Source organism: Gobius niger (genome assembly GCF_951799975.1).
Source record: "Gobius niger genome assembly, chromosome: 18".
Classification (NCBI taxonomy): domain Eukaryota; kingdom Metazoa; phylum Chordata; class Actinopteri; order Gobiiformes; family Gobiidae; genus Gobius; species Gobius niger.
The window spans coordinates 16,019,086-16,045,487 of record NC_136869.1 but is presented as its reverse complement, the minus strand read 5'-3'; the positions used below and the strand labels follow the sequence as shown (position 1 = coordinate 16,045,487).

Below are 26,402 nucleotides of genomic sequence, written 5' to 3'. Positions count from 1 at the left end.
GTGTTCAATATTTGATCATAAACACTGCTTAAAGGGGCTGGATGCAAGTTGGCCATTTTGTACTCACTACTGCCATCTGCCATATGTGTAACTGCACCTTCTATATTAACCTCGTGCATGACGGCAATTCGTGACACCTTTTTGAGTGAGAGTGCAGGATTTTAGAGGCCGTTGTGGTGAACAGGTCTGAGCTCATTCTTCACATTAGGACATGGCTGGAACATGTAGGGGAAGGAAAATACTTGATTTTTACATTTTTAAACTCCCTATAGTCCCTTTAAAATAAACAGCTCCAACTTTTAGTCTGATTTGAGAAGATTTGAGTCATTTGATATGTGTGTAAACTCGGATTAGGCTGGGATTGGAATGCTTTGTGATTCCCTTTCCTTCATAAAAGTACAAAGCCTTAAGCCGCCCCGCACATTTTGTCAGAAACGGGGCGTCAAACCTTCACGTACCTGCCCCGCTCGGTAAGTTTAATGGTAGAACAACACCTGCATATGTGGCTCTGACACTGGTGTTTGGCAGAGGCATTAAGGACTGTGCCGGACAAATGCAGAGTGATTGCCGTGTGAACGTCCCTCCTCTTGCCTCACAGCGCGGCTCCGGTTACCAGGTCACACACAATTAGAGAGAGAGGATCAGTCGGCCCACTGTTGTCATGGCGCTGCTCTCTCTGCTCTGTGGACATTGCATGTACAGGAACACATGTATGAGCAGAGGAGCTGAGGGTCCCAAAACTGGCACAGACTTAAGGTTACAGCAGAAAGAGTTGGCGACTTTGGTTTGTTTAACATCAGACAGCAATAAGTTCAAACAGCTTTATACACCAATACAGTTTGCTAATACTATACCAAGCCAGGTGTTGTATATTTTAAAATTCTCAATAAAAAGAGCATCTCTCCGGCTCTGCTCAAAAGACACCTTGCGCTCCCTCCCACACCCGCGTGTCAGACGAAGCGCCGCAGGCCGTAGATCCAGAGGATTTTGGGGAGGTGAGAATGTAATTCAAGTTTCAGGAATGAGTTTATTTGCCAAAACTCCTATCTGCGGATCTTCAGGGTGTTTGCTACTTCCTCTTGTCACTGTGCTGCTCTCCCCTCCCTCTCCGGCGCGCAGAGCGGACTGAGGGCCTGTAGGGACACGGGCCCACTCCAGATCTTATCACCCTCCCATCCCGGCTTAGGTTACATCCATTTTTTAATTTAGCATACTGGAGACAAGTCAGCGTTCACAATGAGCCTATTATGATCCGTGTCAGCTCAGTGCCATCGGCCCGACTCAAGTACACTTTAGCCCGGGATAATCAGAATGGTGCTGGAGGAAATTAACAACCTTTCCCCCCCACTTTTTTTTCCTTTTGCACAAAATATTAGTACTTCACAAAAACGTACGAGTAAAGTACCACAGTTACTGCTTACCAAGTTTACCCTCATTGTCCAGTCTTGCTGTAGTGTTCGATTAACAATTGCAAAGAAAGTACAAACTCACTGACAAACGACCGCTTTGACTCCCACCTCACTCTTCAGAAATCCCAAGTCAAAGTCGTAGTGGTTAAAGCTGCTTGTTGTCAAAAATAATAGTCGTCTGGTCATTGGTGCGCTGATGTGAATTGGCATAATCTGCGGCTGAATAAACTCGACGAGTTAACACAGTGAACTCTGTCAGTGCATCAGGGGGGAACATGAATAATGCATGGGGGTTGAAATAGCCCTCACCTACATTTTATTTCGAGGCCTGTGGGAAGCTCTGTGTGCACGGGGGCCAATGTTTTAAGACAAGCACACCATGCATCCACATATGTGACACTGATTTCAAATCATGTTTATGCAGAAATGTGTTCAGACTTTAGGGTTACACGTGTGGCACAGAGCAATTCAGAAACAGCCTTTTGGAAGAATATAGAAAGTAGGGAAACATATTCCTGGTGCTGGACCTTTTATGGTTTTAAAAGTGTTACAATCGGTCAGAGATGAAATGCTGGAGAAACTTTTTACATCAGACTGAGTTTTTCCGAATATGGGACTCTAATACTCAGTACTTTGTGATGTTTCAATCCTGGATATGCCTCTATTGGAGTAACTATAACCTAAGATGACATTGATATAGATATCCATACAGAAGTGCCAACAAGAGGATGACTGGAATTGGCCTGAGTAAGCTTATGGAATGGAAAACGTCCTTAAAGTTATCATGCTTTTCTTTTTAAAGTCTTTCGTCATGCATGTAGAAAAACTGTGCTCACTTGAGGGTAATATTCAGTATGAGAAATATTTCACTTTCCAGTGATAACCAGCACCATGGGAGCACTAATGCACCAGGTGTAGCACACAGAGATCCATGCAGGGATGTTGGAGCGGGCCAATATCAGAGGACAACATGCCCATTGAAGGTGGTCGGCCTGGCAGCACAGAGTGGGCAGAGGCGGGCTGTGCGGCTGCTGGCTCTGAAGGATGAGGTGAGGAGTTTGGGGTTAGGCAGGATAACTGAGGGGACGCCTGGGTTTCCTGTTGCTGAATTCCCAGCTCCTGTCTGTGCGCAGGTACACAAAGGCCCCGTTGAGGAGCGCGAAGCGGAGCGGCAGGATGAAACGCAGCCACTGATGGTTAACAGATCTGTCCCCCTGGACCACACTGCCCCTCCCCTCACTCCTCCTCTCCCACTCACACTTGTATGCACTCTCACAAGACTTTTTTAGCATTTTCGAGCCGAGCCGGAGAGAGTCCTGGCGCGGCTCCATGCTGCTGATTGCCATATTCCCAGACCAGAAATGTCACTTACCACTTTGCTCTCCTTCATCCGCAGTTAAACCCTTTGTAATCCCCCAGAAGAGCCGAGTCACCCAGGATATCGGTCATTTTCCCCTGTCCTGGATGTTATGTGGCCCCCGACTGCTCCTCTGTCCACTGCGCGTCCCTGAAGAGAGCAGAGAGAGCCGACTCTAGCCAACAGGAATGAAACATTAACATTCCTCCTGGGCCAGTAAAGACACAGAGAGGAGATAGAGAAATGTGGCGGAACACAGCACTCATGTAGGTCTGCACTGATCACTGCCTTCTGGCCTTTTTCGCTGTGAACATGACGACCAAGTTCATAAAACAGAGTACATTTCATCCATTATATGTTGGATGATGTGCATGAAGAAAAGCAGTATATTGGAGGTACGTGTGCTGTTTGAGTAGCACACCTCCCTGTGTAAACTTTTTATTGGACCCTCTTTAGCTGAGTAAATAGCTCCTGCACCTCTGTGTCTGGGCCCATTGGGCTGTGAATGCCGGCTCCGCTCCAGCCGTGTTGAGGTGTATTTTCATGTTTAACCCGGGTTCATGAATGTGTTTCTGTGATCAGACGTTTCACACATGACTAGCTCTTCGAATGTGCAGCAAAAGCAGTTTGTTAGAATGGAAAATCAGTGGAAGTAACTGTACATTGTTATTTGTCATACTCCCCATGTAATTGCATTATACACTATGCTAAGAATTATTATGCAAATTGTATTTTGGTGTCAAAAAGGTAAAAAAAATAAATAAAAATCAAGTGTCTCAGGGCTCTTTGAATCACTGACATCAATCTCAGACGCCTTAGTCTGAAAAAGCTACAGGAAAAGGACGTTCACCATTTTTAAGCAGACCACCATTTTCAAGCAATATGGGAAAGAAAAAGGATCTCTCTGCTGATGAAAAACATGAAATAGTTGAATGCCTTGGTCTAGGTGTGAAAACCTTCAATATTTCACAAAAGATGAAGCGTAATCACCGTACTGTTAAGAGATTTGAGGCTGATTCAGAGCGCACACGGGTTTGTGCAGATAAAGAATGAGGACGGTTTCTGCCAGACAAATACCTCAGATTAAGAGAACAGCTGCACAATAATTCTTAACATAATGTATTATTATCTCATTAAACGTAGTCTGAGGCCCAACCTAGGTCAAAGCAGGAGAAAGTTGGACAGATAAAAAAAAGTCGGCACATTTCCTGATCTCGGGAAGAACTAAGTGCCTTGACTTCCTCGTCATCTTTTGCATATTGGGCTGTACACTTTGTTCCCTTAAGTAAATTAAAGTGTCATGTTTGTTTTTGTTTTGTTTCTTTACATGAGCACCCGTCAGATTTGTCCCCTGACGCAGCACGTATCCATTCTACCAGACTTGGGAATATCAAAAAGGCTACTCATAAAAATATCATGCACTTAACTTGATCTTATGCTTAAAGTGACACGATCAAGAAAAAAAAAAAGCCGGACCAATCCACAAATGTCCAAACTTCCAAGTTCTCCTTCACACTTGACTCCTGCGCGGCGCCCAGAATAACCACCATTAAAAGTAGGACCAAGAAAAACATCGGCCATGACTTCTCACTCAAACTGGCCACGGTGGACGTGAGGCTGTTTTATGAACCGCATGACACGGACTTTACTGAACGAGAGCCAGAGTCAGATGAGAGGTAACTTGGCAAATATCCAAGAGCTAACCGATCCAATTAACAGATCTTTAACCTGACCTGACCGATTGGAACTACTTTTACTATTCTGATTCGGGAAAACGATATCTTTTGAGCCTCATCCTTGCGTGGATAAAAACACTATTAGAAATGCACAATCAAAATCGAGTGGACAGACAGGGAGGTCTGACCGGGCCGAACGTGCCCTCTGGGAGCTCAACACCGGTACACATAAGTTTGCAGTTGTGGGGTGGCCAGAGCAGACCATATAAATCTCTGCCCCTCTCCTACGAGCCGAGTGGTGCGGTGGGCCCAGTAAATATGAGGAGTGTGAGTTTGACCGCAGGGCAGGTGGAGCTGTGGCAGGGTATGAGCTGGTTTCGTGTTTAGACTGGGCAACGGTCAAGATTTCGCTCCAAAGAAAATCGCAATAACAAACTACCTGGATTTTTATTTTGGGTTCTGGTTATTTTTATGTATTTATGTATTCAAAAGTGGTGCGATATAAGCGCTTACCACGATCATGGGTTGGCATATTAAAGTAAATGCCTTTAGGGCTAAAATGAGAGTTTGAAGCTATTTTGCTCCAATCTACAGCAAATGGACTGTCTTCTGTTCTGTGAGATAGCCGGACCATTACACCCCTAATGAATGATGAATGATGATGGCATCTGAGCCCCTGCCATCTTCAAAGTCAGAAGCATGAGGGTCCATGGAACATAGCACTGAGAGACTTGTTTCCTCAGCCATGGATACTCACCAGGAGGACTTTCTGTCTTTAAGAACACGCTTTATGTGTGTGCTTATGTCACACTTAAACGGCTGCTATATCTTTGTCCTATAGGGAGTCAGTGGGTATCATTGAACATTGCGTTGGTACCTCAACGCTGTATTTTTATCCTCCAGGACTGGGGATGTGGGGAATACACGAGGATGAGATCATTTGTTGTTTGTGCTTCGTTAATCTAGTTGTAGACTCCTGCTACTAGACGTATCATTTATATAGTGCTGCATGTCAAAACAAGTACTACGACCTTTAATCCTACTTCATTTAACACCAGACAACCTCAGAACAAAAACACTGTATGAACTCACTCCCCCTTTACGTCCATGAGTGGGACAGCGGTGTCCCAGTGCAGGCTCTCTCGGGGAATGCCTCATGTCTGTGGAGGACGGTCCAGGCTTTACTCTCTGGCATTCACCACTTCCTGATTCCCAGCTGTCTCTGCCCTCCTGCGCACACAACATCCCGGTAACTGAGAAACAAAGCGTCAACAAAAGGCCTAGTTTAGCATCGTCGCTTATCATTGCGCCGCGTTTCATTTGTCACCGCGGTGGCTGCTGGGGAGAAACTCTGCAATCAGTGTCAGCGGCTTCAGTCGACTCCAGGACGGGATGTTTTGGTGAAACTCTGAGATTAGGCTATGACGGTCAAACTTTGTCCAGTTATCAGGACAAAGCAAAAATGAATCGATTTCTGGAAGATTTGAACCTAAACAAAGTTGTGCAGGGTCAAGATCCAAAAGTGGTTTATAGGACTATTTTCAGTGCTGGGTCTACTCTATACCAAACAGTACTGTCACTAAATTATTTGATTATATACGGTTTTTTTCAATGTCTTGGTACATCAATCAATCAATAGTTTTGTATTGCCCAAAATCAGAACAGGAGTTGCCTAATAGGGCTGCACCGAACATTAAGGCAATAAAACAGAGCAGGAAATAAGACAATGTAAAGTTCAGGCGAATGAGGTATCGGCATAAGTGTCGGCAGAAGGTGGCCACGAGAAAAAAAACCAAGGGGAACCATGGGGAGAGCCACAGAAGGAGGGATCCACTCACATGGACAGACAGGCTATAGAGACCTGGGGCCGATGGGAGGCCCTCAGCAGACGGGCCAAGATCGCAGAATGTAAAGTCTTTGTTGGAGCTTCAGTTCGTCTTGTCCAATCCCTGTAGTTGGGGTTCCTCCGTACGACCGGGTTCCTCCAGTCAATTTAGACAGGCACTCTCGAAGGGGAGTGGGACAGGAGACAACCTGTGAATGAACAGACTACAGATAAAAGAAATATTCATCATAATAAGACAAAATCTGCAGTATGAAGAACAAGAGGATAGCGCTCAGTGTACCGTACTTCCCACAGCAATGTTTCTCCTCAGCCAGCTTTACTTTAGGCTGTGGGTAGATTTAAGATAAGATAAGATAAGATAAGATAAGATAAGATAAGATAAACTTGTATCTTGCTTCACAAACGTGGGTTTTTTCAAAGTGCTAGTCTTTTATATTCACTCCGTGCTCGTTGGTGGTAAGCTTCTAATTATTAGGGCTGGGACAAAACATTTTTGTCACGATCCGATACGTATCAGGATACTCAGGGGCCGATAAGTTTTGCGATACAGTAAGTAATTATATTAAGTGATATATTTACCGTTAAAGTTTTTTTTTTTAAGAAAACAGTCATGTGTCCAAAGTTTATAAACCAAATGCCATTTCACATTTATTGAAGTGTTTGAAGATTGAAAAGTGCATTTACACAAAATGTAACAAAAATACTGGAAAACAAAGGAGTGTGTGATAATAATGCTTCCAAGCACAAGTATGGAAAGTATTGCGATACTTGATAAAATATCGACATCGACAATAATATTTGTCCCAGATCCTTTTAGTTATTGGTAGCCGGTTGACCAATGGGAGCAAGGCTGCCAATCGGCACAATCTGCCCTTCAGATCACAGCTCACTCCTCAGTCACACACTACACTATGCAGACAGTATAGCTTCAGGTGCCTGGGCCCAGGACACAATGACAATCTGTACCAGTGGGCAGGGACTCGAACCCATAAACTTAATAGTGGTCTTTGGCCCATCAGTCCCCATCAAGTGTAGATCAAAGTGGTTCAGGCTCTCCCGACACGACATTTGTGCTCGCGCCACAGGTTGAGAAACTCTGCTCCAGAACGAGATGAAATCGCACCGTTCTGGTTCTTAGTCTGAGCAGAACGTTCTTGCAGAGCTACCTAAGACGCACCCCCCTCCCAATGTCCCAATCCGTAGACATCTGCTCAGCTTAGACAAATTCCCCTAACTTGAGACTCTAGTCCTCAAGAGCAGAACCTATTAATAGTCTTCCTGCTCGTAAAGAGAGATGTGGCAGATCAAGTTTTTGGGGGGAGTTTGATACATGTGTAATACAATATATGTTCAGTTGTGATGCATCGTCACAAGCCCCCCATGGAAATCTGCATGAAATCACTGTCTGGGCAAGATCGTAAATCACCAATGGCATTGTTTATTATTGCAGTACAGTTTTATGGAGGGCGGGAGCTTTCTTCTGGGACGTACCGGAGAGGAATGTCCAACACAGGTCCTGCTTAGGTAATGGACTCTTTATTTCCAAAATGGGAGTTTGGAAATAAGTACCGTAGGCTCTCCGAGGATATTGTAAAGGCTGATTAAAGCTCGGGGACACATGGATCTGGAAGTTGTAGAGAACTGAACAAAAATGGCTCAAAAGTTAATTGCAATTGCGAGTTCAGTTGACAACTTTGAAAACCTTCACTTTGATGGTAAACCCCTGGGCAAATGAGGACAAAATTTGGTTGTGGAGAGAGAGAGAGAAAAAAGACAATGTAAAAAGTCAAAGAAACTGTGTCCGCAGCGAGTTCATTATTAATCTCTCTGTCAATACTTTTACAGCCTGTTTGCCTGACTTTGAAATTTATTAGACGCGGTGTAACCCACTTTTTATATTTTGGTTCTTGTGTTATGTACGAGCAGCCAAACCGTCCAGCGCTGCGGCCGCCTCGACACCCACTCTCTCCTCTCATGTCTGGTCAGCTCTGGTCCTGTGTGGTTTGTCTGCCAGCCCCCAAAAAACAGGAGGAAAAGTTATCAAAGAATGAACAGCGCTTTTATTCTGCCCCTCTCAGCTGGGCCAGACCTCAGACACTGCTCAGTCCTACAGCTGTTTGGAGTCGGGACAAAAGCATCAGGGGTTGTGCAGCGCCCATTGATGCAATTGATCAAAAATATGAACCACTTTTTAGTCAAATTCCTCAGATGCTTTATTCTCCGACATGGTTTTGGTGGCTAAATATTTTCCCCAGTAAAGTGTAGTGTTACATGCTGCATCCACCTCATAAACGCAGGCTCATAAATATTTTTCATGTGTTATTGAAATGTATCGCTATATGGTTTGGACTGGAGTGGACCGCTATTGGTAAATTATGTATGGAAGCTTCCCCCCTTCTCCATAGACTTAATATGGCTGCGAATGGCCAGTTTATTAATCCCGGGAGTGCATAAAACATGCAGTGTGTTCATAAAACTCAAATGTCAACTTAAACCCAAGGAGATTTTTAATTAATTTTGATGTAGGCAAAATATAAAACCCATTTTATGGCGGCTATTAGGCAGGTCTGCAAAAATGATTTTTCCTGGTGGCTTCTTGGTGGTTTTGGCTTTGAGATCGGTGACACATAGGTACGATTATAACAACCTGGTAAACATTGGCAGTCAAGATGTCTGTTGTTGGCCTGAAGGTTTAATTGGACACAGAGGGTGAAGGGTGGGGAGAGACATTCAGCAAATTGTCAAAGCTTAGCTCACAATGCAGAGGCCGGGCATACAGTATGTACCACAGCATAGGAGATAATGCTCTACTGTATGACGGGAGAGCTGTTCAAAAGACTGAAAAACTAATTCTATGGGAGACTTAATTGCTGAGAGATACACCTTCTGAATAAAATAATACAGACTTGGAGTGGAATGGATGTTTTGAAAAATGTTTGTGCAACAATCAAAGAAAAAAGGCTACAACAATTCATCCCCAGTTCTGAGATATTTGGGAACCATTTTGACCACTCATAGCACAAAAAGGAAATAGACCAATGTGTTTTTACTTATAAAAATGAATAAAAAAATAATACACCTATTGTCTACAGAAAGGGCCCAGGAACAAGAAAATGTGAATACCTCATTTTCGACAACAGTCAGATAGAACCTTGTAAGTTCTAACTGTCTGCCAAGCAAATTTGGTGCAAAAAGAGCCGTTCAAAAGAGCCGATTCTATCATGATCATAGCTACAGGTTTATCCTAAAAGCTAGCTGAGCACTTTTTGACACTTTTATATGAGAAGCACCATGGGCTGTCCAGCAGTTCGAGCTTCGCTGTCTTCTTTGGTTTGAAAGAGGAGTCGAAGAAGCAATTTTTGTCCATCCATGAACAGGAATGGCGGACTTAGATTCCCCCCTGTACAACAGCCTTCTGCGCACCAGGCCTGGAGAGCTCTGTCATGTTAATGAGGCTGAAACTCAGCCCAGGACAGATCAATAGGCAGGTGATTAGCAGTGATCAGCTGAGATTAGGGCCGTCCAGACTGAAACTCAGGTGTGAGTTAGGTCGTTAGGACTTAGGACCACAAAGACGTTTACCCACAGGTGAGAGTAGCGTTAACAGAGGGGAGGGACTTAACCAAGCTAAACTCCTCCCTGTGGTCTATATATATGTCTGCGGGCTGAGCTTAAACTTTGCTGACGAAGCCTTTTGGATGAGAGGCGAAACGTTCGACACTTCAACTACAGAGTGCAGAAGATGACTCAAGAACCTTCATTGAAAATCTTCTTTGTAAAGCCATGCGGTCCGCCTGAAGACCATCAAATGTCTCCCAGAGCCGCACTTTTAGAAACACAAATGCAATTACCGCAACACAGAACAGTTCACAAATCAGTTTTATTAATTTAAACACAAATAATAATGTCAAAAACATCTGTACACATTATTTTGCAGACACGACAATCTTCCTTTTCACAACGAGGCCCATGTAAAGTATTTCCAGTTTGCACTTAAGATTGCAACATAAAAAAAAAATGTGCTGTATGAATCTATAAAACCTCTAAAATGACCTTGATCTAGCAGCAACAGGTAGAGACCCCCAGATTGTCGGAGGAGATTTGGAGATGTGGACGGGAGCTGAATGGGAAAGGCCGACAGTGATCATGTGCAAAGGGAGGGAAGATTCGAAACGCGCTGGGTTTCTGTTTAAGAAAATTCACAGTTGCTCGCACATGTACTGTAAGTTCACAAACCTCTCAAATTGTAGTGGCTTTTTCTGTCAATGTTCATTATGGTTTACCCCATCCACAGATGTAGAAGCACTATTTAATATGGGACACAGAATGTATCTTCAACATAGAAATAAAAACTACTACTTTATACAAAATGTCTACTCACTGTACAAGTGTTGGTATAGCGCTTGTATAAAAGATAACAAAACCTATTCAAGCCTTCTTTACAGTATGTCTTAATGAACTGTTAAAAGGGAAATGTTTCTATGTGGTAATCATTGGAAATATATAGGATCAAGGCTGCAAGCCGATGAGGTGCTACGAAGAAGCAGAGAAGAGAAACAAAACCCAGAGAAATGTGAACCTAAAAGCAGTGGCGGTGCTACTGTCGATAAATAAAGATCAGGAAATATTGCAGAAAGGTTTAAAAAAGGCAATTGACACTTGACATCCGTGCTTTTGGTCTTGACAAAATGCTTTATCACAAAATCTTGTATCTACATTTAATGAACAAAACGCTTCACACACACACACACTGTATGTGTGAAGTGTTGCCTATTTTTTACTTCCATGAAAAAGCATCGTCACCTTCAAGAGCACGTACCTAATTGAATATAGGAAGCAATAGTCCAGTGATTACAAACTTACACACAAAAGATTTCCTCTGTACACGATTGTCTTCTCAGCTTTGTAAATAAAGTCATTTCTTAAATTATTAAAAAAAAAAAAAAAAACATTGTTTTTTTTCCTCATAAATTTCCACTCTGTCGTGGAAATCACTTTGAAAAAGGCACAAGTCTTTCAGTCATGGAGGTACCTTCTCAGTGGAGCAGCGCCACTGGTAAAGTCTGAGTTCATAAATAAGATTTACAGGACGTCCCAGGCCAACAACAGCGGGAGCGTCGCAGCCTGTCCGGCGACAGAGGGGACAGGTGGCCGTAGGGAGTAGACTGGAGGGCGGAGCTTAGTGGAGACGGCGTCACTGCCAGTCGTTGTGCTGTGCTTTAGTGTTTGCCGTATGAGGTTAGCCGAGGCGAGTCAGTAGCTCCACAGGTGTGAACCCTGACTGGGTCCCGGCACCAGCGCACGCCGTAAAACACTCCGACAGCTTCAGAGAGCGGCCCATTCACAGTAACCAGGGCAAGCAGCTGCGCCGCCATAAATTCACCTCTCTCCAGAAAAACTGAAGGTTTGGGGTTAAGACCAAGTGTGACAGTGTGTCAGCACATTAACCGTGCCTCTGTTTTCGAGTCTCCGCGGTGAGAGACGCCGGGCAGCACAGGGACACAAGCGGCCGGCTGCGGGGCGCGAGAGGCCGGCCGGTAGTCTGGTGCAGTGCTACAAATACTCCAGGTCCAACGCGTGATGGAGGGCCATGAGGTCCGAGTGACTGGAGATCCTCCAGAACGGCATGTTGTGCTGAGGAAACAGAGGACACAACTTAAGAACTTCAACAACATTCAAAACACATGATTAAAATTGTTTTGTAAAAGTGATTGCAATCTACAGCACAAAAAGAGAAACAGTACATTTTCTTCCCAGAGTACACAGTTAGAAGACGACTGCACAATAACACAAATCTGGGTGTGTTGTTCTGGAGCAGAGGACTGGGGCTGAGAGGAAATGTGAGACGTGTGAATGAAAGGGGCCCGTCAGGTGGAGTCCCTTCAGTGTGGAGCCCATTACCTGCCTTTATCACAGCGACAGCCTCTCCCAGCCACATGTTCCGCTTAGGAGAGCCTGCACTGACCCTTAAAGGGCTCTTTGCTTTTTGTTTTGTAAATCTTCTCTGCTTTTAAGTTTAAAAGCTGGAGATGTTATCTGTGGCTCCACTCTAGCCATGCTAATAACTAAGCGCGGGGCAGTTCAGCGGATTTGAAGGGGCGAGGGAGAGAGCGCTGTGGACTGTTTGGCTTTTTGTAGTTGCACGCTGTCATGTCCCACATCGCGCTTCTGACGGCTCGAATTGTCGTGTTATTCCACGTCCTCTCTGATGTTGACACAGAAACCTTTTACCGCATGCGGCGAACGGGGAGTCACAGCACAGAAAAAGACGTCTTATCCTTCCATCAATGTCACACTCCGACAAGTCCGACCTGAGTAAAAATATTTGCATCTGTTTTTTTCCACAGTCGTCCCCTGAAGACTGAAGTCCCGGGGCGTGTTCGCTTTTCACAACAACCTTTAAAGGCAATCCATCCAGGGGAAAAGCGAGCTACGGGACTGACTTTTTGGATAGAATCACAAAGCTACTTTTGCATTCAACTAACACATACAAACTCACCTAAAGCCCTATTGATGTTGTGAGATCAAAGTTATTAACCATGAATGTGTGTAGAGAACGAACGTACCTTTTTTGAACCTTGCTCCTCTTCCACACCGTCCCCAACAACAATGTAAACAACTTTCCTCCCAAACCGCTGGATGACTCTCTCGAAGCAGCTCTCCTTCCCTGCGGATCACAAACGCTGTCAGTCAAACGGATTTCGAAGATTAATGCTTTAATTCCATGAAACAACTAAAATGCTAGCCAAGCTGTTGAGCATAAGTACTGTATCAAAATGCCGTATTAATATAATGCTAGTATTATATTTATCCTTCAAGGCCCTACATCCAGCTCCAAGGCCTGTTCCGCTACACTTAGCAAATGGCACAGGTCTGGGAGCGTCATGTTTATTTTGCATTTGAAACAGTGAAGAAGCGGAGGAAGGGAAAGGTGGTGGTGGTGGGGGATTCGGAGGCGCAGGGTGAGGGGCTTTTTTTTTTTTTTTGCGCGTGGAATGACATAAATGTGCAGAAGTGGTTTCATATGCAGAGCCGGAGCAGCGCAAAAGGGGCCCAAGCTCCAGGAAAATAATCCCAGGCTGATTAGAAGAACATCAAGCCTCTCCAGTGACTGCGGATCCCACCCAAACACACACACACACACACCTCTGATGCTTAAATGAACACTGACCCCAGCAGACTAGACATTACAAAAGCAAAGGAGTGAACGCATGACAATAAAAAAAAAAGGGCTGTGGAGACTTTACCTATTTTGGTTGCGCTATAAATATTCTCGATTGGAAACACTATGCCCAGGCCGTACAGCAGGACTTTGGCCAGAGCGGGGATGAGTTGCGTGGTGGTCACCAAGATGTTGACACAGTTCGACCTAAGAGCAAAAAGGGAGAGACACATGACGTCACACACGGCACTTAAGAGGGAGGACATGGACAATGGATCAGCTGTTGACGAGGTGGCAACACATCATCCAGTTAAGGGTTAGATATTGGCTAGCTTTTCCAACTCTAGAAAACACCATCATTACATCCTCACAGAGCTGCATGTTTTTACTGACTGGTGTTGTGAGCAGAGGGAGTTTTACTTATTTACTCCACATGTGTGTTTGCTGTGTCTGTGTGGTATGGGCTCCGGTACAATTTTCCTCACTTGAAGTCCTACCTTGAGTGGATTAATGTTAGTGCTTTCAGTGCCAGTGTTAACCAGGAGTCCGTCAAGGCTTCAATTTCGGCTCGCAATTGCAACCAGGTTTCCCTCTTGGCCGGGCCCAGCAGACCTGCAAAAACGCAGAGTAAACACTGTTTGGCTTGGCTCGGGCCAGACTCGTCGAAATACCACAGCAAAATGGTTCAAAATGGTGCCCCTGACCATGTGCCCACACAATGAGACATCTGCTAAGTCATTTCAAAGCTAACGCACGTGTGTTACGGAGCAGCGGCGGCTTTTTTTGGGGGGGATTACCTCCGACGTTATTTTTGTAGGTGGTGTAGATTTCTTTTACTCGTCTGTAGCGGAAGGCCAGTTTTCTCATCCAGTCCACTCCTCCTCGGACCCCCGTGGCCAGACACAAGTTGGCACTGGTCGCCGCTGCTTGAAAGCCATCAGCGCTGAAGTTGTACGTACTGCAAGGATACCAAAGAATGAGCTAGCTTGTTTTAGCCTGTGCGTGATGAGAGGGTCGGGGGCGGCGCTTTACCTCAAATCCTGTCCATTATCGTCTGATGAAACGTCATCAATATGGACCTGGTCACATTCCTGAAAGACATTTTTCAAAACGGTTAATGATTTGAAGGGGTTTATTTTGGTGGTCAAAGCAACACACGCCATATGCACAAGGTTACCTCTCACTAAAAGAAACATTTATTTAAGAAAATTGGCTTTGGCAGGAATCCTCCATCTTAATATCCTTCTCCTTGACTCTGTATTTTCACCCCATTAGCCTAAAGCCATGTCCCAACCAGCGGTACTCCAACACGTTTTTATCCAAATACTGACACACACTGCTAAGGTTGTCAAAGATACATACTTTTTCTATTATATATATTTCTGTAAAGTACAAAGTCGAAGCTGCAAATGCTAACTTAATGCATATTTAGTTTGACTTCAAAGAGTGACCAGTCTGGAGATGCGCTTTTCGGTTGTCATTTCTAGTAAAAAAACATTCAGGACCATTCATGACTAATAACAAACAGTTTCTTGCTAAAAATGTCGGGCATATACCAGTCACTGAAATAGTAAAATATGAATTGTAAAAGAAATCATGAATGAAATGTATTTTGAGCTTGCAACATTGTCAGAGCATGTGTGAGTGTGAATCCCTAAACACATGCTTCTGCCCCTGGCTCCTCTTGGAAAGGTAAAGGCATTCTCTCACCGCTGCGCCGTAACACAATCCAGACTTTCTGCTAAATGTAACCTACTAGAAAAATTGAACCTGATGCTAACCGCCAATGAAATTATGACCTCTGATTGCTGCCGCGCCACACACCAACTCAGCCCCGGGGCTAGAGCGCCAGGACGCGCGGTGCAGGGGAGAGCGGGCTCAAAAAATCTGTTATTAGTTTTCCATTTATAGGAGTGTGCTGGTGCTGCTCTCCCAGCTTTCCCTCCTTCCCCCCTCTCTGTCCTACATGCGGATCAACACATTTTAGCAGAAAAAAAAAAAACCCTTAAAGGCCCTGATGCGGAAATCAGGTCAGGCTTTGAAATCAACAAAGTGTCAAGTTAATTGGAAAGTGCTTAACGTTATGCAAGAAACCATAATATTCCATGGGGCAGGAACAGAAAGAATTCCTTGAGTGGAGGTATGAAAAATCCCACTTGATTTTGGGAATCTTTTTAATTAAGTTTCATCCGGCTGGTAAGATGGCAAAACACAGAAAGCACTTCCTTGTTTTAAGTCCAAAATCTATCTGGGGCCAAATGCTGACGTTACTGCATTCCTCTCTAATGCTACGGCAGGGTAAGGGTAAGGGCTTTGGACCGTAAACCTTTTTTATTTTACTAGTTCCCCTCTGAACAAATTTTTCATCTCCCTGGATTTGTGGGGCGGGGGGCGAGGAGGGGGACACGGCGATGTGCGGAGAAACTCAAACCAGCTGTTCTTTAACCGAATTAAAATCTTGACCCCCAACCTCTGCTCTAATGCAGCCATTCTCTCTCCCAGCAAGCCCCGAGATCCAAAGAGGAAAAGACTTTGACCCCGTGACCCCGCCCTCCTCTCTGAGGCTCCAACACCCACATCCAAGAAAGGGGAGGGGGGGGATGCGGGAGATGGCGGGCACCGCACTGACCGCACATGAAGGTGGTTCGGGCAATAGGATGGGACAACATAACATTCGAAAGTGTCTAGTTTAATACTGAAGGGGAGGACAGGCCAACATTCTATATGCTCCTGTCAAAATGCAGATGTTTTGGCCTGGTTTATGGCTAATATCTCTGTAATTGCTGGGCATATCTGGATGAAATAAAAACTGTCATGAAGTTCAATGCCCTGTCTGTCAAAAACAATGAACCTGATTATAATAGTACACAAACTTGGGCGGCATTGATGTAAGTGGAATGACTAATATGTCAAATTTGTGGAGCCAATTCCAAAAGCTTTTCTACTTGGTGATTTCTTTCAAAAGCTATACAGCCCCTTGGCCTCCTTCTAATCTGTTTCCACACACTCGCAAGCGCATCTTTAATCACCGCAGAAAAAGCACCGATTTGTCCCAGCTTGAACATTCGCTGTCAAACCGACTGGTGGGTAATTCATGTTCGTTTCCAAAACCGCAGAGCCATTGATGTGGCTAATTCTTTAAGTAGTGGAGGCATGTCTGTTTGTGTAGGAAAACAAAAACAGCGCCGTGGGTTAAACGCCTCGTAAAGGGTCCATTCACAGCGAGGGCCATTCTGGTGCAAGTGAGTGGAATGCTCCTATTATCCGGTAATTACCTGCCGGTGGATCGCGGGGCTAAAGCTCCTGTCACCTCTTTCACTTGCACTCACGGCCGGATCATTGTCTAATCGCACGTTTCCCGCTTTATCCCGAGAATCACAAAGGCTGCGTGATAACTTGAGAGCGCTGAAATTACAAGCGCGGCACAACAAAAGTTTGACACAGCATACAATTACTTAAGGGCTCAAATCAGGTAGGGTATTATTGCGATAACAATGATTTAATATGCAGCTCTAGACCCATACGCGAGCAAACTTTTGCACTGGTTTACTTGGAGGCTTGAAGGAGAAGGTGACGTCTGCTAATGTCATTCAGTAACCCTAACACCGACTCATTAGGAGCAGCTCGTAAACACCGCGCAGCCCGGACGGTGCATTCACAAGTCACACTGACACTCCGGATCGCAGCGCACCCATCCAAAAAAGGAGAAGCCTCTCGAGTTAAGAATGACATGCCGTCAAAATGGAGGGACATTGTGGCCCGGCCTGAGAATTTCCCCCCGTGCATCTCTTTTCCATTGAAATTCCTTGTTTCTCCCCTCACCAAGCAAACAGTGGTCCCTCTAAAACCTACAATCACCGCTAACTCGCACCAGATGTTCCTACTGTACTCGGCAGTGAAGACCCTCCACCAGAAGCCATCGCAATTACCCCTTACGCAAACATTATGTCTTTCTGTAAAATTCATCAGCAATTTTTTCGTTGGCGGGGCGGCTTTATTAAGTTACCAAACAACGCTTATCTCTGTGGGAAAGCCAGATACAAACGCACAACAAGCGAAGACAGCGGCGCGTCCAGCCTTTGGGGACGGGTTCAGGCCCCCTTTATCTTTTTTCCCCGCTGAAAAGTCCGCACAGGGGGAGGAAGCTATCAAAACGCTCTTTGTTTCCGTGGCATCTGTCGTTAAGCAATCAGCGGTGACGGACGGAGTCTTCCTGCACAGAGCCCCGAGTGGTGACTACAGAGGACATGTGAGGCCAAACACAGCAACCACAATGCCACAAATTATGCAAGTTACTGCAACAAATACAGATATTTTTCATGCACTTCCTTTTCGAGAAATGTTTGCGACATCTATACTTAAATAATTGCTCTGTCCATGTAAGACTTATTCCAGAAAATATTTGTGAGGCAGCAGCAATGACATAGAAACTTCTAAATTTCAACTTCTACATTCTGGCAGAACTACATGACGCGCCCCTCACAATAAAATCTAGAGGTGGGCTGTAAAAAACAAAACAAAAACCCTGAAATATCTGTAGAAAAAGCTCAGGTGAAAAGTCAGGTGAGCTGTTGTTAGGGGTGGGCGGTTGGCCCATCAGCGTGACATTCCTTGTGGGCCTACAGGCTACAGCCATGTGAACAGGGCTCCTCCGTGGTTCGCAGGTTCTCAATAGTGCCACTCTGCAGACAGACCTGTCACTCCCTCACCCCCCCAACCCCACTCTGCGACCCCCAGCAACATCCTGGTCCGTTCCCACCGCAGCCCGAGAGGAAGAAGGAGGGGGCGGGCTGTGATTACCTGAGGGTCAAACAGGATGTGGGCAACAAAGGGAGACTTCTTCGAAACCCACTTCATTCCAATCCGCAATCTGTGCTTGAACAGTCAAGGAATTCAAACAGCGGCGCCAAACAAAGCACAGGTACAGAGCAGTCCATGCTGGTCCGGCTGCATTCACACGACCCACAGGCGGAATCCGCAGGGAGCAAATCATTCGAACTACTGCGAGGCTGTGTTGTCAAAAAGTGTGGTATAATTTAGTCTGGAGTGATTGTGATAGATTGGGTGCTTCTCATTATTTCCTACTTTTGATGCAACACGTCCAAACCACACTTCATGGAGGGCTACATTAAGTACAATATCAAATCTCTGTCGTTTCAGCATTTCTCCCCATAATAAACACATCCATAGAGACAGGTCTCATTCAGCCAACAACATGTATTATGTTTGTTTCAGATTTGAGCGAGCAGGTGCTGCTTCTGTGGTCCTCTGTTCCCATCATTTGTCACTAAACAGTAATATTATATTTTGGGTGCACTCGGGCCCTGCGGGTGTGGGACGGCTGTGTTGGGATAGTGGGTAGCGGGTGGGGGCAACCTCAACTCTGGGGAAGTCAGATTGACAGTGTGGCTTTGAAGCCGTAACTTTCCCTCTGTACTGCCTCCAAAACACACGAGTGTCCCGCCTTGAGACGTGATGGAGTTATGTCGAGGAGCATGACAGAAGTGCTGCATCAGTGGCCAGGCCAACGCTCAAATACCACATCAGTCTGTGTGGGCCACAGCAGCCCCTATGACACTCTACACCAGAAATAAAAATGAACTATGTTGCCATTGCAACTGTTTCAACACAATATATTACAACTGAAAAAAGAAAAACAGTGCCTATGTTTTTAGGCAAAGTGGGTTTAGTCAGAGCCACGTGCCTTAAGTGTTAATCGGTAACGGCTCAACTGGATTACCTAATCTTATGGTTCAATGAAAGGTGCAGTGAAAGTCATATTTCTCCTGACTGGGAATAAAAGTAGCAAACTCTATCAAGGAAAACACTGTAAAGATACCAATCACATGGAAGGACTGTGCAGGATCTGGTTCTACAGTGGGATATAAAATGTGCAGAATGGCTGCATGCGAGAGGCCCAGGAGGGCCATTAGAGGCAGTAGGAAAAGGTAACTGTGCGTTTCACAGTATCTCTCATTAACGGCTGGCTCTGGGTGAGAGTGACAGTGCAGCCGGGGAGCAGTAAAAGCCCGGGCTCACAGTCACCGGGTTGCCCCGTGCATACACTATGCTCAGAGTGTGGGAGAGAGACGCACACAGCATGGAGGCAGTGCTGTACTAATTTAAAATGTTCCCACCTTTGGAGACCTCTCTCCCCTCTCTCTCACTCTGAGTACTTTGCCCCCATGGCCTTTCTCCTACAGACGGGGAGGCTTGTTTTCTCACCCACTGAGGGGTGAGCCGGCAGCCCCTATGCCCCACTGTGAGGGGAGCGCGGGGGGCTCGGCCTGCCCGAGAGAGGCCCCTGTTTCCCATATAGTGCTTTGGTTTGGACCATGCACCCACAGTAAACTCACACCAGAGCTGTCAGTCTGCGCCGTGAGCTCAGCCTCAGCGGGCTTCATTATCCGTATCACTGTAGACCATTAATTAGGCCCACATTCAGCCCACTGCAGCTATGACATTTATGACTCTAATGCACGCTATGTAAACATCCCTCTCATTACAAAATACAATACAATCCTGTCCTTTGCCACGGCCAAATCAGCAAAGCTAAATCAATAACATTTATACAACCATATATACTTTATTGACAACACTTTTGTTTTATGAAATGATAAATCACAGAATCATAACTTAAACAGAAGCAGAGAATAACAAACTACAGATCCATGGCTTTTGTTATTGTGGCAGCGCTGTTGTCTCCCATGATCTAATGAATGGAGAAGCGCGGAGCGCTGATCCAGAAAAAGGTTGTGGCAGAAAAAAAACACAGACGTCAGGGTGAAACTGATCCCTGTTGACCCCTTCGGCATGCCCTCTTTCTTTTTATGACTTTCCTCTGAATCGTCACTCACCAGCTCTATCAACACAGGCCGCCTCCATTCACACAGCTCACACACATTCCCACAAACACACACACCAGCAAGCGGCAGACTGACGCTTCACTGTACTTTTCACAGAAACGGACAATGACTGACAACAGCAAAGTATACACTCATGTGGCAAGTTTTTTTCTTAAGAAAGGCTGAGCGAAAGAGTCCACAAGCACTAGGCATTGGTGCTACATTATCTTGCAAAGATTGCACCCAGACCAGAAATAAACATTTTTTGCATTCAGTGGTTGAGTCATGAAATCATTATAGCAATTTAACTCATTTCGTCTCTCAAAATATTCAGAATCACTTAAACACTTAACCACTGAATGTTGTGGTTACTTAAAAATGATCACAGTGTTTCAAACATGTTTTTGTGATTATGATTATTATTTGAACTTTATTTAACTAAGAAAGTCCCACTGGGATTCACAATATCCAAGGGACCCTGTTGTTCATGTCTTTAGTGGTAAGGGACATCAGAGTACCCGGTGTAGCCTACAGAGACACAGGGACAACATGTAAACTCCAGAGACCTTCTTACTGTGAAGCCAGAGTGCTAACCGCTGTGCCACCATTTAAAGCCCCACATGCTTCATATCTAAAATAACGAGCAGTCATATGTGACTGCACTTGGCTGGCAGCACAACTTCCACAGAGCAGCATTTGGCTACTGACTGTGCACCTGTGTTCTGCCTCTGGGGGCTCCCTTTATGGCGCAGACTAATTTAGATGGACCATATGCATTTCTGCACATGCTTAAATACATAACTGCTGCTGTATTTATAGTTGGACTGTGTTTAGCTCTATTTGAGATGCAGCGCTATAAATCATGGGAGAGGAAGCACAAGTGTGTAGGCTTTGCTGAATGCACTTAACACATGGATCCTGGCTTATCTGGAGAATAATATATAATAATAACATCGTTTTACTTTATTTTTCTGACAGTTTTGGGAACTTTTTAAAGGCTTTGCTACAGCAGATGACAGGATGCCACTTTAGCCATAACACACAAGTTATGACTAAAAAGAAAAGTTCATATGAAAAAATTTGCTTGCTGAGACAAAGCAGAGATGTGTGCACGGACTTTTCATAATTTTCTAAGTAGCCGAGCTGCCAATTCGTCTGTGAACAGTTTCAGGACAGATGAAAAGAAATCAAAACACAGGGCAGATGTGGAGCCAAACCACATTTAAAGCATTGTCACAAACTGCCATTTCTCCAAATGATTGGGGCACATCTATTAACCAAAGTGCAGCTACAATAGAAACTACACGGCCGGGGCATAAGGAAATATTTAAGCGGCCAATTGGAGCCAATTAACTTTGATCACGGCGCTTGGGATCCCAGTCACTCTGCTGTCTGGGGGAATATGAGCGTTTACTTTTCTGTGTTTTCAACCCATTTTCTGGGCCTGGCTTCATGTAACGCAGCAGAACACGGTGGTGAGTAATGAGACCTGGCAGAGCGGCCACAGATCTCTTCACACTTAAGTATCAAACAAAACATTTCCTCTGCTGCGAGGTCAGCCGACAGGACAGCGAGGAAAAGTGGTTGAACAGTGGGATTGGAAAAAAAAAAAAACAGGACAAGGGGGAAAATGTCAAGTGAAGTAACCACCCATAAGTTCACACTCTATTAATATGAGGTGCTTTTTGATCGAGCTCTGATTTGTCTAACGGCCTTTTATATAGACTTCTGTACAGATGTGTTAGTGAAGTGTAAGAAAACATACAGAATTAAAATGATTATTATCTGTGCTGGGTGATAGCCTAGTAGTTAAGGTTGCCTGCTGTAACACATATGCACATCGCCAGGCGTGGGAGTGGACACCGCGGGGGATTTTTCATGCTGTAGGTGGACAACGACACCGAGCCACGCAGCGGGACGCACAGACAGAGTGGGCAGCCGTGGAAACACTAGAGCCCGACAAATTACACTGGCTGTGACGCGAGCGGGGCAAGAGGCGAGGGGGCCGGGCGACGGGAACAATAAGAAAACACGTAGAGGTGACATTGAACTAAAATAGATGCCAAATAGTCAAATGAATGGCGTGATATATTAGTGAACATGTACCTCTAAGTCGTTGAAAAATAAGTGCGTGTCGGCCAAGTTGAAAATCATCTCCTCCATCCTCAGCCCGAGCGACACCGATGTCGGAGGGTCCTGCAAAACACAATTCAGAAAACAATTATTTTAGGACAGGAAGTATCCAGCACATGCTTTACTAAGTAGTAGCCAATTCTAATTCTGAATGTACTATTACTCTTCCCATAGAGCAGACATTAGACAGACTCTGTTTATATCTAGGGCCAACAGTGTCATCAGAAATGCCAAAGCTCTAAATCAAATAAAAGTTACAAAAGGGTCGCGTCCAAACCGTAAAAAGCAAACTCTCTTATCTTTGTACACACAGTAATAGTTACAAAAAGCTCGCCTACCAAATTGCTGTTATGATTTTTTTTTTTTGGGGGGAAACACTGTGTCATAAATAAAATAAATGAACTTGTCACAATTAGTTTTAAAAATCATGATCTATGCCGGTAACTCGACACTGCGGTAATGGAGATACGGTTGCACTGTCTGTAAGATAATACCTAGAGAGGAGTGAACCGGGCTGTTAAATAGTTAATGAGGCAGTGACAATGGGTGCGATTCCCCCTTTAAAAAGATAATGAACGGGCAAAAAGTCCCCAGTCCAATTTAGATCAGCTGAAAGGTGAAATACTACAGAAATAAATGTACCATGTCTCCAATCAACAGAATGAGCCTAACGACAATAGCTGTTTGTGGAGGAAGGTTCAGCGGGGGGGGGGGGTTAAAATGCGCCGCAGCCTGGACCAGGGGACAGGGATTACGGCCCTAAAGCACCTGAAGACCCACCTGAGCTCTCTCCCTGATTAGCTGTCACTCTCCACAATGCTTACGCTTTCTGCCAAACGACGGCGGATGAACCACACAAGAAGAAGTCAAGCTCCACTCTTTGGGGGCGGCTTTCTCGTAACCGCCCAGTTCGAAAATTAATCAGTCTCCCGTGGGTTAATCTCCAAACTCCAGCAGGATGATTGTAATATTACACTTAAGATTTGTAGAGCTGCCTTGCTTGTTGTGCAATGCCTATAGATTTGCAGAGGCCAAAACGATATCCGTGGCAGCTGAGTCTTTAAATACTTTTATGTGAACAATAACTCCAATGTTTCAGAATCTCCATTGGTTTATTATGGATTTACAGAAGTCTTTTAACGACACAATCCCGAGCCCTACATCCAATTGCACAATGGAGAGCATTTTTTTCACTCAAACTTGGCTGTAAATATTGTTTAAGTGGCGCCAGTCTGCAGTTAGCTTTACCCGTTAGCCTGTTAGCTTCTTCTTTGTGATTCTATTAGTGTGTATTGGTGCCTCTGACCCGTAGCTAGCGAAGTTGCAATTGTGGTTTTCTGGCCAGAGGCACCAGGTGGAGATGAAAGACCCCCCAATCATCCCATTAACAATTGTATGACCCCCAGAGGGACTACGGAAAGGATTTATTAAGGTAAACAAGTTACTAAGTACTGCTTTAAGTCTTAGCATGGTGGTGTTTTGGTCACTTTCTCATCACATTTTTTTTGTTTTTTTGTTGTCATTCTTGTTGATTTTGTTGCTTTTTCATCACTCTCTAGTCGTTGTTTTTTGTCGTGTTATTGTTGCTTTTCCAGCATGTTCGTGTTGCTCCTATGCCGTGTTTTTGTTACATTTTGGAAATGTTTTTGTTGTGTTTTCGTCTTTTTGAATTGCCTTTTGTCTTTGTGGCTTTTTTGTTGCATTTTCATCCCTTTTAAGTCTTGAGTTTTTGTCGCTTTCTTTGTGTGTTTTTAGTGCTTTTCCAGCTCGTTTTTGTCCCTCTTTTGGCACTTTTTTACTTTGAGATTTGGGTAATGCCAAATTGGAGAAAATGTGGTCGGTTCATGTGGGGGTTAAGAGGTTAATATCTAAAATCATGAGCAAAAATCTTAAACACTGAACTCTTAATTAGCTGATTGCAATCATTCCAATGGCAATCTCAGTATGACTGCAATTAATCCCGCAGTCCTATCGGGAATAAAACCCCGACACACAATCCCAACTTTTTCAAAAATTGGGAATGCGCTAAACACCAGGGAGATGGTTTCGGTGGGAAAAGCCCGTCTCTCCTGCGCTCCCAATTAAATCTAAACAATCCGTCAGTGAGCGAGTTAAGAATACAAGCGGACCAGAAGCGCTGTCAGTGCTCCGCTACCACCTGTCCCGAAATGTCAGTGCCCATCCGCAGGGGCGCCAGCAGGGACCCCCCCTCCCCTTATACCAATAACACACCGCCCCCACAGCCGCTCAGAGCCAGCCGTCACCATTCGCGCCACAGCTGGCCTCAACCATCAGCTTTATAGGCGCGAGCTGCCCTGATGCCAATTAAAAGAGTTGATAAGAGCAGCAACGTGTCAGGCTCGCACCGTCCAGCGAGGTCAGAAAGTGCGGACACCGAGATCCACGGCTATTTTTAGCATAAGCTGGCGCAGGAAAAGAGCGCTTTGTAGTGTTTTTTTGTTTATCGCTCTCGAGATAGACGTGCTTGACAGACGGAAGAACCGCACAGCACAAAAGTAGTTTACAGATCGGCGCTTTTGATACAGGCCACAAGAACGCGATGTGTGTACGGAGGAGCTATTGTCGTGAGGATTTAAAGGTTACTGGCTTTCATTGTGCTACGAACACGCTATAATAAGAATCAGACGGCGTTACGAAACATGGACAGTCAGGGCATTTGAGGTAATATTTTCTGTTGACTCGCAAAACAGGCAGTAACACTTTGGTTTGAAATGTCAAAACAACAGATTACCGGATAGCAACAAACGATACGAGGGAGGTTCAAGTCTTGAATCGTTTAGTTTATTGACTTTGGTGGTAAGGCAGGAGCAAATAATATTTACTTTATCAATACAGTGTATAAATTGGAAGTGGGTTTTATAATTACATGTGATTGTGGAATTATTTATATCCTTTGCAGACCACATATTCGCAGATATCTTTTCCAAACGTCTTACAAGAAAGTGCAGACATGAGTATTTCTAGCCCAAGAGGAACAAAGTGAAAAGCTGGAGTGAGGGGGCTGCTGCAGCGGCTGTCACATCCTATATGAGTTCTGATGGAGCGGGCCCTTATGGAGTCAGCAGTGCTTCCTGTTTGAGAGGAGCACACTGGAGACGCTGTGTGCTGTGTGTGTGTGTGTGTGTGTGTGTGTGCTGGGCCTCGCTCTCTCTCTCTTTCTCTCTCTTTACTCAGCATGCAGGGCTGGAGAATAAAGTAAATAAACAGCGGAGGGTCGCGGGGCAGTCCTCTTTCACCCCAAAAACACAACACTGCCCCCATCAAACAACCTCTCATTCCAGAACAAAGGAGCGGAGCGCGGGCCTCAGATGCTTAAAGCCCTGGGACATGTGAGGAGGGAGACGTCAAAAAACTACAACCCCGGACACCTACTCCGACGAAACAAATGAGGATTAACGGACGGTGATTAAAAACGAACATTCGAATCACTCAAAAGGGAACTAGGATTTGGCTTAGCTTAGCTCGTTTGCTGTGTACGGAAACTTATTTGAACGTATCGATTTCAACACTGTGATGATGATGTGCAGTGAGGTTTAATTTTACATTGCATTGTGGACTTCAATGGTAAACCCCTTTTCCACTAGAAGATCTCTTGAGTTTAAAGTGTGTTAGCAGTAGATTTATCATTGCTGTTTTTTGTATTATTGTTGGCCGATGCATCTTCTAACGTACGCAAAAATGTCTACCTTTGGCAAAATTGAAATCCACTGATGAATACGTGGGAGAACAGTGCAGTTAGGAAACCCCCCTAATAAAAAATCTCCACCGTGAAAGCCTGTATAGAGCCTCCGACCTCAGCAAAGCCATGAGAATAAGATTCTGTCTGATTTCCCAAAATGTTTGTTTTTAGAGTTTAAATTTAGAGGAGCAATTTACATGAAATAACAAATAGCAAAGCCTGGAAAAGTAAACGCTTCCTCTCAGGACCATCCACGGTGAATGAGAAAGGACCA

The 26,402-nt window shown here is 44.8% G+C and overlaps 1 protein-coding gene across 2 annotated transcripts in view; it reads right to left on the bottom strand.

Annotated features, from left to right (window-relative positions):
- Positions 1 to 11,096: 11,096 nt before the first annotated feature.
- eya1 (EYA transcriptional coactivator and phosphatase 1) overlaps positions 11,097 to 26,402 on the bottom strand; it is a 37,107-nt gene continuing 21,801 nt past the window's right edge. For both annotated transcript variants that reach the window (XM_079575814.1, XM_079575815.1), the window contains exons 12-18: positions 22,402 to 22,491; positions 14,483 to 14,541; positions 14,248 to 14,408; positions 13,948 to 14,062; positions 13,536 to 13,657; positions 12,855 to 12,955; positions 11,097 to 11,922 (exon numbers count right to left, since the gene is read on the bottom strand). In XM_079575814.1, the coding sequence (XP_079431940.1) occupies positions 11,842 to 11,922; positions 12,855 to 12,955; positions 13,536 to 13,657; positions 13,948 to 14,062; positions 14,248 to 14,408; positions 14,483 to 14,541; positions 22,402 to 22,491 (729 nt within the window). In that variant the 3' untranslated portion in view covers positions 11,097 to 11,841. The remainder of the gene's footprint in view (positions 11,923 to 12,854; positions 12,956 to 13,535; positions 13,658 to 13,947; positions 14,063 to 14,247; positions 14,409 to 14,482; positions 14,542 to 22,401; positions 22,492 to 26,402) is intronic.